The sequence below is a fragment of the Nanorana parkeri genome, unplaced genomic scaffold (assembly GCF_000935625.1).
Source record: "Nanorana parkeri isolate BGI_ZX_2015 unplaced genomic scaffold, ASM93562v1 scaffold346, whole genome shotgun sequence".
NCBI lineage: Eukaryota > Metazoa > Chordata > Amphibia > Anura > Dicroglossidae > Nanorana > Nanorana parkeri.
The window spans coordinates 1,319,683-1,335,154 of NW_017306614.1; the positions used below are offsets into that span (position 1 = coordinate 1,319,683).

Genomic DNA, 15,472 nt, shown 5'->3' on the forward strand with positions numbered 1-15,472 from the left:
CCTATATCATTTTATCACAACACAAACACCAAAACAATTTTTTACATAAGTCGATTATTTACAGTTTTGCATACCTTCAATTTTTACCTTTTCGCAAAAATGCACAATTACAAATTTGCTAATATTTGTTATTTATTAACTCAATACAGTTTTATCATTTAGATTGTCAGAAAATAATTTTTTTTGTGCACGGATACTGATTTTGGTGTGTTTTAACAATTGAATTGTGTATTTTTAGCGGTTTAATATTAATTTGAGAAACATTTGCGCAATTATCGCAGGGCCTACAAATTTAGTATCACCATCTTTTTATTCTACCGGGCCTGCGCTTTCAGAAAATATATGGTTTGGGGGGTCTTTTACAAACGCTAGCAACGCAGCAGTTGAAAATCCAATCAATAGGAAAAAATTGCAGAAAATTCAAAAATGGCTTGGCCAGCTGATTTGAAAAATGTTCCGGAGGGCTTGGCAGCGAAAGGGTTAATCCAGAAGGGAGACCAGGGCTGGGCCAGGCTGACAACACTGCTTGGGATTTCAGTACAGCAGAGGTAGCTTGCTAGCTCAAGCAGGAGGTTAGGAGCGCCTTGGATTTCTAGCAGATCAACAGATATTTTTAAAAAGACAAAACATCGGGACGTTTGCCTGTACTACAGAGGTGTAATGAGGGGTTTGTTTTTTTTCTTTATTTTATTAAACCCTTATATAGTCTTAAGAGCTGAAGACCACTACATAAATGCCAGAACGGGCCAAAACAAGAATTCAGTCAGGTGCACAGCTTTCTCTATTGAGAAGTCGTGCTTGGCACAGACACAGGATGGTTTCCCTGTGTAATTCTGCTGTGGGCCGGTTTACCTGTGGCCTGCAGTGTCTCAATGGCCACCTTCAGCTTAGGGACTTAATCTCTGTCTCAACTTTCCAGTCCCTTTTTTGACCAATGGTCGAATTTCAGAGCTGCTATCCGTAGAGTCAGATTTTGGGTCTTCTGAGATGCCCTGGAGACTGGGAAGTACAGTATGTGTAGATGCCTGGTGCCTGCTTTTCGGGTCTGACGGGTACTAACCCTTCACCACTCAATTTTAAACCCATAACTTCTTTTTATGTCTTGATCAGGTCTGAACAAATCCCCGTAGCCACGTAGTCAATGCTTCAGAAAAATTACAGCTAGCTTTTCACGTTTTCTCTAGTTATCAAGCTGGTTAAATACAATCCTGCTGGCTCCTGAGTTGGACAGACTGGCTCCTGAATATAATAATTGGTCCATTCCTGGTTTAGATACACTTTATCGTAGTTTAGCAGATGAGTATATATTTTTCTATGTTTTCCTCTAGTAAACCGGAAGCTGCTTTTGTGTATGTACCCCTAGAGTTTGGGTTATGGTTTTTTGTTTTGTTTTTTTTGCTATTCTCTCATTAATTTTTGATTTTGTCCTTTTTATTGATATGTAATTTTATTAAAAAGCTAATCAGAAAAAGTTCAATTAACCACATACGTGTTATATGCATTTATGGACCCTGTTCAATACATCTTTTTTTCCATGCCTGCGCTTGATACCAATGTTGGGAGATTAACATTTTTACTTTCTTGCAAAATACTAACAGGGCTATTCACAAAAGGGTGAAGAGTTTGGAGAAGGCAGAAGTGATCAATCTAGGACAACATCGCTGATTTGGAAAAATTCTCCAATTAGCTCACTGTCCAGTTCGGCTATGTTGTCCTAGATTGTTCACTTCTCCTGCCTTCTCCAAACGCTTCACCCTTTTGTGAATAACCCTTTTAAGTCTCATGAGGTTCTGCCCCTCCCCCTGCCGAGGGTTACCCTTTTTTAATTTTAATTTTTTTCATGTACTTTGTCCATAAAATAGATGGAGTTTAGCTTTCATATAATAGCCTGTGGGGTGGGTCTCTTTCCTGGGTTTTTTTTCTCGCTCTCTTATTTTTCTCTCTCGCGCTCTTTTTTCTCTCTCTCTCTCTTTTTTTCCCCTCTCTCTCTCGCGCTCTTTTTTTCCTCTCTCTCTCTCCCGCGCTCTCTTTTTTTTCCTCTCTCTCTCGCGCTCTTTTTTTTTCCTTTTTCTCTCGCGCTCTCTTTTTCTCTCGCGCTCTCTTTTTTCTCTCGCTCTCTCTTGCGCTCTCTTTTTTTTCCGCTCTCTCTCTCTCGCGCTCTCTTTTTTTCCCTCCCCCCCACTGTGATGCCTGCTTCTTTTACCCCATGAACATGCTAGTTTATGGTGTCTTGTGGTTGAAGTGAATGTGAAATGGTGCTCGGCTATATTGTAGAATCTGTGCCCCCCCTCTCACTCTATTGAGCTGAGTCAGGTTTCTAAGAGAAGATGCTTATGTAGAAGAAAAATGTCACCACTCTCCCATTCACAGGGCTAAAAATAATCCTCCGAGTGGGCCTGTGAAAACAAAAGTCTGTTGACTGTTTATATTTATCTGTTACAGAGGAAGCCTTTTAATGAAATGTGTCATCAAACCTGATGAAGCCTTAATACACCTAGCTGTAAGTTTAGTCTATAGAGCACAATAAAACCCTCCAACTACAGAAGTACTGGTAGGGGACATTTTTGCAGCCTGTTTGCCGAAAAACAACCTTTTTCAGGTTTGATGGAATATAATTTTTACCGGGACCTTTATTCTCTATTTGCCTCTAATAGCCCACGTCTCCTACCCATCACCTCTTCCAGTGCTACATGCTCCGGGAGACTTTTTGATATTTGTCACTTCAGGATTGTTGGATGCCTGTGTTGCCCGACGCACCCTTTGGTTTTTTCCTCCAACCTCTATATCGCTACAGGACCCTGCAGTGACATGAATGGGCTGCCTAAATGCAATGCATGTTAGTGCACGCAAGGATTTGCATAAGTTATTACAGTGTAGCAGTGTTAAACTAGCCTAAAGAGGACCTGTACTCCTATTTTAAACTTGTAAAAGTAGAACAGACCTCGCAAGCTGCCCATGATTTATTTTAATTTTTTTCCCCATCTGGGTCTACCTTCTCTTCTACTAATGTCTTTGTCACATTTCTCCTGCCGCCCAGAGTGGAAGTCACTGTGTATGCTTACACGTCATCCCTTGTTATAGTGGTCAGGCCTGGTGATTGGCTCCTGAGTTCTTGAGCACCGCCTTGCCAGGGTAGTGGAGAGAGGGTCAGGTGAGCCATGCACAACTGCTCCAGATTTTGTCTGCTCCAGTTTTGATAAATTCCCCCCACAGAGCTCTTGTTGGTAAACAGGACAGCAGTGGAGTGTTGGCTCGGCAAGTATTTAGTAGCAGAAGAGGTGTGCACTAAGAAGTACCTGTGACTTGCCTTTTTTATTGTAGTTGTAAATACCAGTTTTTATGTAGTAAGCATGTTTGTTAATATTGATGGCTAATTTCTTTTTTCCTTTTGTTTCTCTTTTTTTTCAGATTGCTGCATCCAACAGATTTTAATTTCACTAAGTTATTCTCAGCCTGGAAAATTCAATATTTTTTGTTTTGTATTCTCCTCCTGCGTTTTTGGTATCTTGTCAAGATGTCACGCAGCCCTGACGTGAAGGAAGATCCCGTGGAGTGCCCTCTTTGTATGGAGCCTTTGGAGATAGATGACATCAACTTTTTCCCTTGCACATGTGGATATCAAATATGCCGCTTTTGTTGGCATCGTATACGCACAGACGAGAACGGGCTCTGTCCCGCATGCAGAAAGGTCAGCATGGGACAAATTCTGCTGTTGGTCTCAAAGCAAAACTAGACAGAGGAAGTTTGGAGGTTGCCCTTGCTAATGTCTTAAGAATAATCTAGTGGCCTGGCTGTCATTCCAATCAGTTAGCTTTTGATGATATCCTGTTCACTTTCCTGGAAAAAGTGTGCACACAAAGAGTTCTGACATACAGGCTCTGCATGTTTTGTTCCTGGTCTGCCTGAAAAAACACTAACAGGCAGCCAGTATTTTAGAAGATCAGCAAGCTCCATATTTTTTACATGGTTCTCTTTACCTAGCCATCTTGCATTCTGTAGAAGTTTGATGGCCCAAAACTTTAGTACCTAGTTAATAACTACTGTTCGTTTGTTTTTTTTAGGTCACTGAGTTGGTCAGTGATTTTGGATGTTTTAAAACTGAACGCTAGCCAAAAGAAAATATCTAAATCGAATTTAAAAAAAGAAGAAATAGAAGGGGGAAAAAAGCCGTGCCTCATACTTGGATTTTGGATGTTTGTAGTGAGTAACTATTCTTTTAAATGCCATTTCCTGTCTCGCTACAGCCATATCCAGAAGACCCCGCTGTCTACAAACCTCTCTCCCAAGAAGAGCTGCAGAGGATAAAGAACGAAAAGAAGCAGAAACAGAACGAGCGCAAACAGAAAATATCAGAAAACCGCAAACATTTGGCCAGTGTGCGTGTGGTTCAAAAAAATCTAGTTTTCGTAGTGGGCCTTTCACAACGCCTCGCAGACCCAGAGGTAAGAGACGGCAAATATGCAGCCTTTTTCATATGATAGGGAAGGCTTAAAATCTTGCGATACACCGAAATTTCGGCCACCAAAACATATCGGACGAAAATGGTACTTTGGGCAAAATGCTGAAAATACTATTTTTTTGGGGGCGAAAATGCAGTGCATCCCTTGTTTCTCTCCTCCTCGCTGGGCGCTGCTCCGTGCCCCCTCTGACACAGAGTAGCATCCAGCGGGGAGGTGAGAAACTGTCAGGAGACCAGGGCGGGAAGGAGAGCGCTGTCACAGGAGGCCGACCAGGGCAGTGCGGGAGGTGACAGGCAGATCAGGATGGAGAGCGGTGTGGGGAAGGGACAGCTATCGGACGTCACAGGAGGCTCAGCCAGTGGTGCAGGGAAGGAGTCAGCTGTCAGCGGTGTCTCAGGAGGCTGAGCCAGTGGTGCAGGGAAGGAGTCAGCTGTCAGCGGTGTCTCAGGAGGCTGAGCCAGTGGTGCAGGGAAGGAGTCAGCTGTCAGCGGTGTCTCAGGAGGCTGAGCCAGTGGTGCAGGGAAGAAGTCGGCTGTCAGCGGTGTCTCAGGAGGCTGAGCTCTCCGTACTGACATTCAGCCTCCTGTGACAGCGAGTCAGGAGGGAGAGCAGTGAGTACTTATCCTTGTTGCACTCCTTACCGAAAGTCCCTTGTGATGGGGAGGGGGCTCGCAGTGACTGCGAATGCCACCGCAAATATCAGAAAATTGTAGAAATGTCACCAGCACACCAGTCTTTTTAGAATAGCAAAAGCTTCATTTATTGAAGTTCCTTTTTGCCTGAAGAAGCGCTTTCGGGGCCACACAGTGTCCCTTCATCAGGCTTTAGCATTGAGGATGGAGAACATGTTACAAGCACTCAACCACCACCTGATTGCTGAGTGTTTGTAAATAATTGAGGACATAGTATGTTTACTGTGTCCCCAATTATAAATGAACAAGAAGTGCTCTACATCACCTCCTGTTCGTTCATGATTGTGGACATGGTAAACATGCTATCTCCACAAGTTATGAATGAACAGGAACACTCAGTATAGCGGCTTCCTGTTCATAACAGGGGCTGTAGAACAAGAGATTGAGGGCTCTGTGTTCTCAATCTCTTTTTCTATTATAAAAGGGAAATATCAGTGGTCTGTTTTATACCTCTGATATCTCCTCAAAGCCCCCAACAGTAAAGTAAAATAAAGCATTATTTTGAGGCAAAGCTGCAAAAAGAGGTTTGTTTTCTTTCACATTGAATGAATCTGTATTTGATCTGCTATATGTCATATTAGTAAACAAAGAAGGATGTTATTCATTTTTGCTTATTTCTTCCCATCACAGGTTTTAAAACGACCAGAATATTTTGGCAAATTTGGTAAAATACACAAAGTGGTCATCAACAACAGCACATCCTATGCTGGCTCACAGGTCAGTTAATTGAAATTTTTCATCTGAAGTGCCTAAAGCATATATCAGGTTTTGCAGATTGGCCTCCACAAAGACTTCATTAACTTTCAGCATCCTGCGTCCTTACTACTCTGCCGCCAGCCTGCTTATTAGATGGTGAAGGAACAGTATCACACTAATGCTCCTCTCCTGTAAGCATGTTCCCAGTGTTTAACAGCCCTGTGAAAATCTGTAGAGCTCTAGATTTAGGAGTGCAAACCTTCCCTCTCCCACTGTGTGTGCTACTAAAGACAACTTCTTAACATAAACGTTATAAATATTAAAACTGAACTTCAGGCAAATTGCTAAATATACAAAGGAAATAAATACAAAAGTTTTTGCCTGCCAAAGGATTTGTTTTTCTAGCCGTCCACGTTCTGAGATTTGTAAAGCTCTGCCACACAGAGCAGCTTTCTCTTGACAGCGGGAAGGCCTGAGTTTTCTCAACTGCAGTTTCACTTAAATGTACAGGTTTTTTTTTTTACTGCCTCATTCACACGTGAAAAAGCCAACACGTTAAGCTCCGTGCTGCGTGCACGGCCATATCGGGCATCTCCCGGGAAGGACAGGTGCTGCTTGTGATTAGTATGCAGCTCCTGTCCTCTATAGGAGTACGCGGCAGTATGCCACAATACGTTCATCCTAAGTGCAGGTCCGTGCAGGTGTCCCGGACAGGATCCATCATGTCAGCGTACGAGTATGGACACCCTCACGGACGTGCAGGGCAGGTGAGCGAAGGGCGACGTACGGCCGCATACTCCCATAGAGAAGGACAGGGTCTGCGTACTAATCGCACGCAGCACCTGGTTTTCCCAGGAGCTGCCCCATGCGTCCGTGCATGGAGCTGTATGTGCCGGCTTTTTCTCGTGTGAATGAGGCCTACAGGTGACTGGACAGTGAAAGAAGTATCAGGCTGATGAGCTGCTCTCTCTTGCTGCACTCTTCTTCTATCAGCATGCTTCTTGCACTGCAGCACTGACAGGCTACATTTAAAAAAATGCATTTACTATTCTATTAATGGAAACAGTTCAATTCATTTGTTTTTTTTTATATCTGCCTGAAGTTCAGCATAATATAAAATATTTAGAGAGGAGTTAATTGGGATTTGTTAGGGGTAACAAGGTTCCATGAAAAACAATTTAAGTAAATGAGTGGCTTTTTTTTATTTTTTGTTTGTGTAAAACTACACTTTTTTTTTTCCTACTTGCAGTAAGTTGCTCAGAGTCGCCACTAGCTACAATGTATTTGTGTTTTTACCACACGAATATACTTGGTATATTTTACCAAGCACTGATTACTGATGCACATGACTTGCGGCCCCTTTTACACATGCACAGATCCCCTCCTGATAAGATCATTAGGGAGTGGATGTGACATCCATGGTCATCCAGTTTTTTCCTCCCTCTTGCGACGGAGGAAAAAAAGTATCTGACCCCGTGTCAGTCTTATGGGGAATCGGATGTAAACGAACATGTCTGTTTACATCAGATTACACCATGATCTGGCGCAATCAGGTCCAGCAAAACGGATCTCTGATCTGTTTGTTATTCCTGACCCGGCTGGGTTAACCCGGGTGTAAACTGATGCCCGTGCATTTACACACAGCTGCCCATAGACCAGGGGTCCTCACACTATGGCCAGCAGGCCAGATACGCCGGCCAGGGTCCTTAACCCCGCCCACTCGGCCGGATGCCCCTTGCCATAGGTGCAGGGCCAGATTAACGTAGGAGCTAAGGGAGCTGCAGCTACAGGCCCCTACCTTAACATAGGCCCAGCCGCCCTAAACAACATATAGCAATCGGCCGGCAGGGACCGGGGAGATATCGTCATTCTGCCAGCCTCGCCTGGGTGTCGGAGAAGAGACGCAGGCTGTTCCGGAAGCTTAACAGCTTCTGTGTTCGGCCTGCGCAGCTGCGTCCTTTCAACTCAGGGCGCACACTGAGGCACGGGACGTACAGAAGCCTGGCAAATCAAACGCCAGGCTTCCTTTATCAGCGTAACGCCAGTGCGGCTGCGCTCCTCCAACTTTGGGGGCACACCAGCACAGGCTCCTGGAGGGCGGCCAATAAGAAGAGAGCTGGGGTGTGACGTGATGTCATCTACCTGCCTTTCCCAAAATTGCACGCTGCGGTCGAGTGGTAAGACAGGGCAGTGTACATGCCCATTCATTTTAATCAATAAATACTTGAGCTGTAGAAAATAACAAATCATGCTAGTACATGTCCCAGGCTAAGAAAAATTAGTTGTATTTAAAAAAAAATTTGTTTATTAAAAAAGTTTTTTTATCTATCTATCTATATCTATCTATATCTATCTATATCTATCTATATCTATCTATATCTATCTATATCTATCTATATCTATCTCTATATCTATATCTATATCTATATCTATATCTATATCTATATAAGTAAGGGCTTATTCAGACCAATTGCGGTGCGTTCCAGAGCGGCAGCTGCTGGAACGCACAGCAATCACTCACTAAACTTCCCCCTTCTTTCTGGGACGGGAGGGGGCATGGCGGTGCATTGAAGTCAATGGCACCGCAGCCACGCCCCCCGTTTTTCAAACTATGATCCGGCCCCCAACAATGTCTGAGGTACTGTGAACTGCCCCACTGTTTAAAAAGTTTGAGGACCCCTGCCATAGACTAACAGCTACGCGTGATGAAAGCAGTGGGCAGCCTCTGGAATGGGAACCAGGGTTCTGTAGGTATACAAGTTAGGTTTTTGTTTTATAATCCTCCGGATTAGTATGTGGTTTCAATGTTTTGTACACCCACGTTCTTTCATTTTGAGATCTTCGCATTGCTGCGCTGAATGTAGATGGATTGCAGTAATCTAAATATGATTTTGCTCACAGGGAAGACATCCCTGATTTTCTTATTTAATATATGTGCCCAGGCTATTTTACCTGACTTTGTTGTGTCTCTTGCAGGGTCCAAGCGCTAGCGCATATGTAACGTACATACGGTCAGAAGATGCACTTCGAGCTATACAGTGTGTAAACAATGTGGTAGTAGATGGAAGAACACTTAAGGTAAGAGGCTTCTTTTTTAACCTTGTTGCTGTCTTAGCATATGTTAGTAATCTTTTTTTATATTCTCTTATGGTGATGCTTTGGTGCGTTTACTTCCTGTCCTTGAGACACAACAGGAATTGAGAGGAAATGCCCCTCTTACACAGTTGTCACCAGATATGTTGTCGTTATGAGATGCTATCTTACACCACCTGTTGCAGTGACGAAACTTTTGAATTTCCCATCACTTTCTGTGACTTTGGTCACCAAGACAAATGGTGAATCTCTCCAGCTGGGTCATTGCTAGGATTGCTAGAATGTGCAGAGAGAATGCGTACCTGCCTTGTATGTTTCACTCCCTCGGAGAGCAACGGCTCGCTCATCCTGCTGAAAAGCCAGCAACACATGCAAGCAGCTAGGTGTGTCATCTGCTTGCTATGTCCTCCATGGCGATCCTGCTAAAACGCCCTGTGCCAAGTGTAAGCCCACCCTAGCAGTAGCAAAGGTTTGCTTTAAGACTTTGTCCTTGCGTCTTGTGCTAATACTCTTTTTACCTTGATATCTGCTATTGTAGACTTATTTTGGCTCCTTTGGAAATACTCGCACAAAAGCTCTGTTCCTCTCAGGGACTAACAAAGAACTTGAACTGAATGTGCAGGTGCTGTTTTGTTTTCATGCATAACATATTTTCCCTTGTTAAGAGGCGTGCTTTTGTGTTGACCTGTGTACTGTGCACTGGAAATTTGCTTTGTTCAGTCACAGCAATATGAACGAATGGCAGAGGCCTTGGGTGGCACCAGTGAATGGCTATGCAACAGGGTATTTGAATCTGATATTTGTGTCCTTGGCACTGGGCAGGATATTAAGCTTTATTTTTGTTCATAGCGGCAGAGCCTATGAGTCACAGATCTGTCTTTTATGCTGGCAAGGCAGTGTGTGGTGGTCTGCTGTAAGAACTGGAATTGAGAGTACTAAAATTTCAGGCACATTTAAATATGTATTTGAACTGTATTCTAATACCTGACCTGCCAAAGCATTTATTCTGTTGTAGGTACCTGTACTGATGCTCACTCTAGGCCCCCATTTGCAACATAGTGTAGCGGGAATGCACGTTGCGGTGACGCACGTTCACAGGAACTTTTGGCGCACAGCCCCATTGATTTCAATGGGTTCCTGAATGCGCTGCAAATGCAGGAACGCAGTGCATGTAGCCGATTCTGCGACCAGCGTTCTGTATTTTTCGCTGCGTGTTTTCCACCTGTGCCCCTACCAGCACCATTTCCTAGTGCAATTGACCTGTAATCCAGCGTTCTATGAATCGAGCAGGGGGGAAATGTCGGTCACCTGGTTCTGCTCCATCCATAGATAACTTTTGCATTCTGTATAAATATTACTAGGAGTTTTGTTAATGGAGGAGAGGGGAAGGAAGGGTAGAGCCAGCCTCATGCTTTTTCATTGTTACACCCCAGGCAGCTACCCCATGTAGCACCGGAAGTTTAATGCTGGGAGGAGGATCATAGTCAACTAGTGACAATCTACCAACAGATACTTATAGATTAATTGTCGGCTTTGTACTTTTTGCATAGCTTATTTCTAGGGCTGGTAATGATTAAAAATGTCCTGTTCGATTAATCGAAATTTTTTTTATCGATTTTAATCGATTTAATTTCGATTAATTATAACGCACATACACATCCAACTACATTGGCCTATACACATACAGCACAGCAATAAAGTAATAAAATGAACTAGGATCACACTAATCCAGCACGTTATTAATCTCACGTGCCCCACTCAATATGGCCGCCGCTTGAGTGGGGCAACTCAGAATAATAACGTGCTGGATTAGTGTGATCCTAGTTAATTTTATTACTTCATTGCTGTGCTGTATGTGTATAGGCCAATGCCAGGGATCCCAACCTGAAATAAGCAATTTCAGGGAGGTGCCCTCTCCCCCGCATCCGCGGAGGGGGGGTTAGGGGGGGCTGGGAGAGAGCACCCCCCTGAAATGATGGCAGATAGCACAGGAAGCAATAGCTTCTTTGAAAGTGACGTCACAGACATCGACATCACCGGAGTCCTCCCCCCCTTCCCTTCGTTAGCTGACAGAGCCACTTGTGGAAGGGGGGAGGAGTCCGGTGACGTCTATGTGACGTCTATGACGTCACCGGATCTCCGACGGAAGACCCGGAAGCCGGCGGAGAGGTGAGTACGGAGCCAAAGAACTTTGATCGATCAAAAAAATTAACGATTAATCGAGGGATTAATCGTTAATTTCCGCAGACATACTTATTTCTCTTTTCCTGCCCATTTTTCTCACGGTGGCCATGTTTTTTTTACTAAGGCAGATTAATCCATCTCCCTTTACTTCCTTGAACTCTGGCACATGTGACTAGGACATGTGACCATGCACATCATCTCAGGGGCAGAAAATGTCTTTCCCTGAGTTTTTCATGAGATTTACCAGCAATGCCCTGCTGATGTAACCTTCCCAGAATGTAATGCTTGGACACAGCTTACATCACTTGTGCCAAAGAGAACCAGGAAGTAGAAAACAAGAAATTGTAAGTAAAATGAAAATGTGTTTAATTTCTGAATGTATGGTGATTTCATATCAGCATGCAGAGCTGTATACTGATGTGACTTTTAGCCAAATGGGGTAAAGTTCCTCTTTACCATGTTGATGATTCTATGAGTTGAATGATTGGGGTTAGCTCGCCCTCGTGTGGTGCCTGAAGACGGGGCTGAAAATCTGTTCCTCTTTCACGTTTTTGTTTTTTTTGCCCTTTCCTGAGCTTCTACCTCTTTCCTGAGACTTATGTGTTTTACTTATATCTGACCTCCTTTTTTTGTTCTAAAGGCATCTTTAGGTACAACAAAATACTGCAGTTACTTCTTAAAAAATATGCAGTGTCCAAAGCCAGACTGTATGTATCTACACGAATTGGGGGACGAGGCGGCCAGTTTCACAAAAGAAGAAATGCAGGTAGGAGAACAGTGTCACCTGCTTATGCCACTCGGCTTTATTCTGTCTTTGGTTTGTGGCTCAGGTCACACAGGTCTTATGTTTAATAAAGTGACTTCAAATATAGATGTCATCAGACAGAGTCTACTCTGAGCCTGATGAAGGGGACCCTGTGCGGCCCAAAAAGCGCTTGTATTTCTGAGTGACCTCTATCAATGACTGGATTTGCACTGACTTGATGCTTTGTCTTGCTGATGACATCTATATCTTAAGTTTAGAGCTGCAGCTAACGATTATTTTCAAAATCGATTAGTTAGCCGATTATTAAGTTTGATCGGTTAATCGGATAAAAAATATTGTTCTGTGTGTGGCCCCATCAGACCTATGGACATGTTTAATAAAGTGGACCCAATCTGGGAATTAAAAGTACAATTATTGAAAGCTCAACCCCAATAGTTCACATGCAACTGTCGGCAGCCAGTGATTCTACCTTTTGGCAGGGACCATCTGACAGGAAGACAAAGGGGGCCGAGTTTACCATTCACTTACAAGCTAATTTTTTTTTAGTTCTATTCACATGTAATTATGTTTTGGAGGGTTACTATATAAATGTATTTATTTTACAGTTTAGGTCTTTTTAATCAAGGTTCTTTTTTAAAACTGCTTTATCTGTGCTCGGCAACTCAGTGTTCAGAGTAAAGTAACCCTATGGTCATTGTGTTGTGAGCAAAAGACTCCTGGGATATTATAGATGATGCCTTCATCAGGGCAGTCAGCACATCGGCCTACCTTAGGACCTGTGTCAATAGGCTTTGGGCTTGTGTCAATGGTATCAGTTTGACATGAGTTTCAGACCTTTCTAGGATCATTTAAAATTAACACACGCATTTAACCTCCTTTGATGAGTGGGTTTTGCTTCCCCCTAGAGCTGTATGAATGCAAGGCCCATTTTAAGTGAACTAAAGCCCATCAATACTTTTAGCTATGTGTTAGTAACCCTAAATGCAGGAGTTAAATCTCAAAATTGCATTCAACTACCTTAACTATTAACAAAAATCTTATTTGTGTATCACTCGGCTGTAGAACCTCAAATCATCTCTGCATTGGTGCTGACACTGTCCTTCTGGAGGGTGACTACTTTTGTTCCCGATGGTCCCTGTGTGTGTTGTAATGTAGTCACCGCTCCAAACTCGCTTCCGTGATGGACTACAATCTTAGGCATGTGACTAAGAAGCTGTCATACGTCGGCTCTATTGATCGTGAAGTGAGCGAACACATACTGTCTCTCGCTCACTTTCTGATCATCTCCCTGCAGAGGGCAGTGACTGTTAGTCACTGCTCCACGCAGGGATTCCCCTCTCTATTACTCGAGCGCTGAGTGGAGGAACGGACGGGGGAGGGGGCGGGCATAGCTGTCTCTGTCTCTAGATAGGCAGAGCCAGCTGTCACTCACGCAGCTGGGTGGATCCAGACAATATTGTCGGGATCCGTCCTGGCTGCGGCACTCTAAGGAAATTGCGGCCAATAGCCCGCTGTATAGTGAGCTTTGGGTCAAGGCAGGAGGTTAGTATATGTCCTCCCTTGACCCTAAAGAGAACAATGGAGAAAAACACTTACCATAGTGTTACCACTTATCACTCATAGTTCTCTGTTAAGGTAATTGAATGCATTTTTAAGATTTAACTCCAGAGCTTAGTGTCCGTTTTTAAAGAAAATGTCATCTTTTAGCCTTAGAGGAATGCATGCCCCCTCCCTGCTTGGAACCAGTCAGTGATGAGCTGGTTTAATCATGCATGATCATCCTGACCGCCTTTTGCCTTCCTTCAGTGGGACATAATGTCATTTCTTGCTGGTGAAAGTTGAGGCGTATATGCAGAGCTTGGCCAATGAAAATCTAAGGGTCTATATGACCGATAGGGAAAGCGGAAACCTTTTTTAGTACACAGTTGGGAACTCATTATAATGCAATACCTTTATAACTCACCCCTGTCATAAAGTGAACATTGGTGGGCAGGACAGAAACCTATTTGACCTTACCAACAAACTGCTGCGTGTTTACGCTCACATTTGCATTTAGAGACGAACCTGCTTCTACTGTGGAGTTTCAGATTTTTTTGGAGTTGTCACAATAATGCCTGAGGTCTTCTATTATGCATTCAAACTGTGATTGAAAGAGGTCATTAAATTCAAAGTGTAATGAGAAATGCTTGCAGCTATGTAATAGCTCAAATTGCTTTGGCAAATTACCTGTAATATGGTAATTGTCACCTTGCTAATCATAATGCTCGCTTTTATCATGCAAATGACACATGTTGAATGTCAAGTAACCAAAGATTTCCAATTACTGGTGCTCCCAAACTTTTTCATTTAAGGGTCTGCTCATCAATTTTGGTAAGTGTCCTATGAAGTTTTTTAGCTTTCTAAAACACATTGAGGGGGATTTATCAAAACTGGAGCAGCTGTTCATGGCAGCCAATCAGGTTCTCTTCCATTTTTAAACATTTACTGAGCAAACTGAAAAGAGAAGCTGATTGCCATGGGTGGCTGCTCCACTTTTCATACATTCCCACCATTAAATATTTGTATATGGTCTGTTTTTTTTTTTTCTTCTTTATTTAGCAGCATCTTGAAACTGTTGCAGGGAATTCAATGACAGCCGATCTAGTGACACATTGGAATCTTTGTTAATGTCTCCTTGGTGTTTGGCTATCTCCACAATATATGCAGATTGGTGCTCCTTGATGTTTAAGTTTGTCTCCTGCAGAATCATCTGGTCCCCTGAACACTGACCCTGATGTCCTGTTTTAGGGGGGCTCCCTTCCTGTGCAGGGTCCTATGGAGCCACCCTTGTGTGTGCTAGTAAGCTGTCTGTGTCTCCACAGGCACAGCAAGGCACTTCCCTTCCCCTACTCACATCTATACTCCCTTTTCTGAGCTGTTTGGAAACATGATGATTGTAAGTGGTTAGGGAAAAATACTTTGCAGGGCAAACTGTTTGTTTTCTCTGGGTTTCATTATTGAAAACATTGAATTTGGTACTATAAAGTACAAGTTTACGCAAGAATAAAAACATACTCATCCCCCCGCCCCCCCAAACAAAAAAATCAGATTTGAGTGCATGTAGCATTCACTGTAATATTTGTTGTTGCAGGCGGGTAAACATCAAGAATATGAGCAGAAGTTGCTTCAGGAACTCTACAAACTTAACCCCAACTTCTTACAGTTGTCTACGGGTACAGTTGACAAGAACAAAAACAAAGTGACACCCCTGCAGAGGTACGATGTGTAAGTACTGTCACCCCGCGGCCCTGTCCCTGACTGCATGTCTGTGTGCATGTGATGTCCTCCAGAACCTACAGGGTGGATCTTATTAACGCCTTTTCATTTCTGTGGACTGCTCTGGTATGTTTGTGTTTTAGTGAGGGCTTAATAGTTACTGTGGTTCCGAGGTGCGTTTGTGTCATTCGTGCCGGTGTTTTAGATGTAGAGATACTTTCACATAATGAATGTAATGGTCTCAGCGTAAAGGTTAATTGTAGTTTTAAAGCTCACTGAACTCTTTTTAAAACATTTAATCTATTGCAGCTTACTAGCCTTTAGAT

The 15,472-nt window shown here is 43.3% G+C and overlaps 1 protein-coding gene across 1 annotated transcript in view; it reads left to right on the top strand.

Moving 5' to 3' along the window:
* Window positions 1-15,472, top strand: part of CNOT4 (CCR4-NOT transcription complex subunit 4) — a 52,151-nt gene that overhangs the window by 30,302 nt on the left and 6,377 nt on the right. The window contains exons 2-7 of the mRNA XM_018558552.1: window positions 3,409-3,688; window positions 4,245-4,442; window positions 5,783-5,869; window positions 8,825-8,926; window positions 11,766-11,891; window positions 15,022-15,155. Coding sequence (XP_018414054.1) covers window positions 3,515-3,688; window positions 4,245-4,442; window positions 5,783-5,869; window positions 8,825-8,926; window positions 11,766-11,891; window positions 15,022-15,155 — 821 coding nt within the window. The 5' untranslated portion in view covers window positions 3,409-3,514. The remainder of the gene's footprint in view (window positions 1-3,408; window positions 3,689-4,244; window positions 4,443-5,782; window positions 5,870-8,824; window positions 8,927-11,765; window positions 11,892-15,021; window positions 15,156-15,472) is intronic.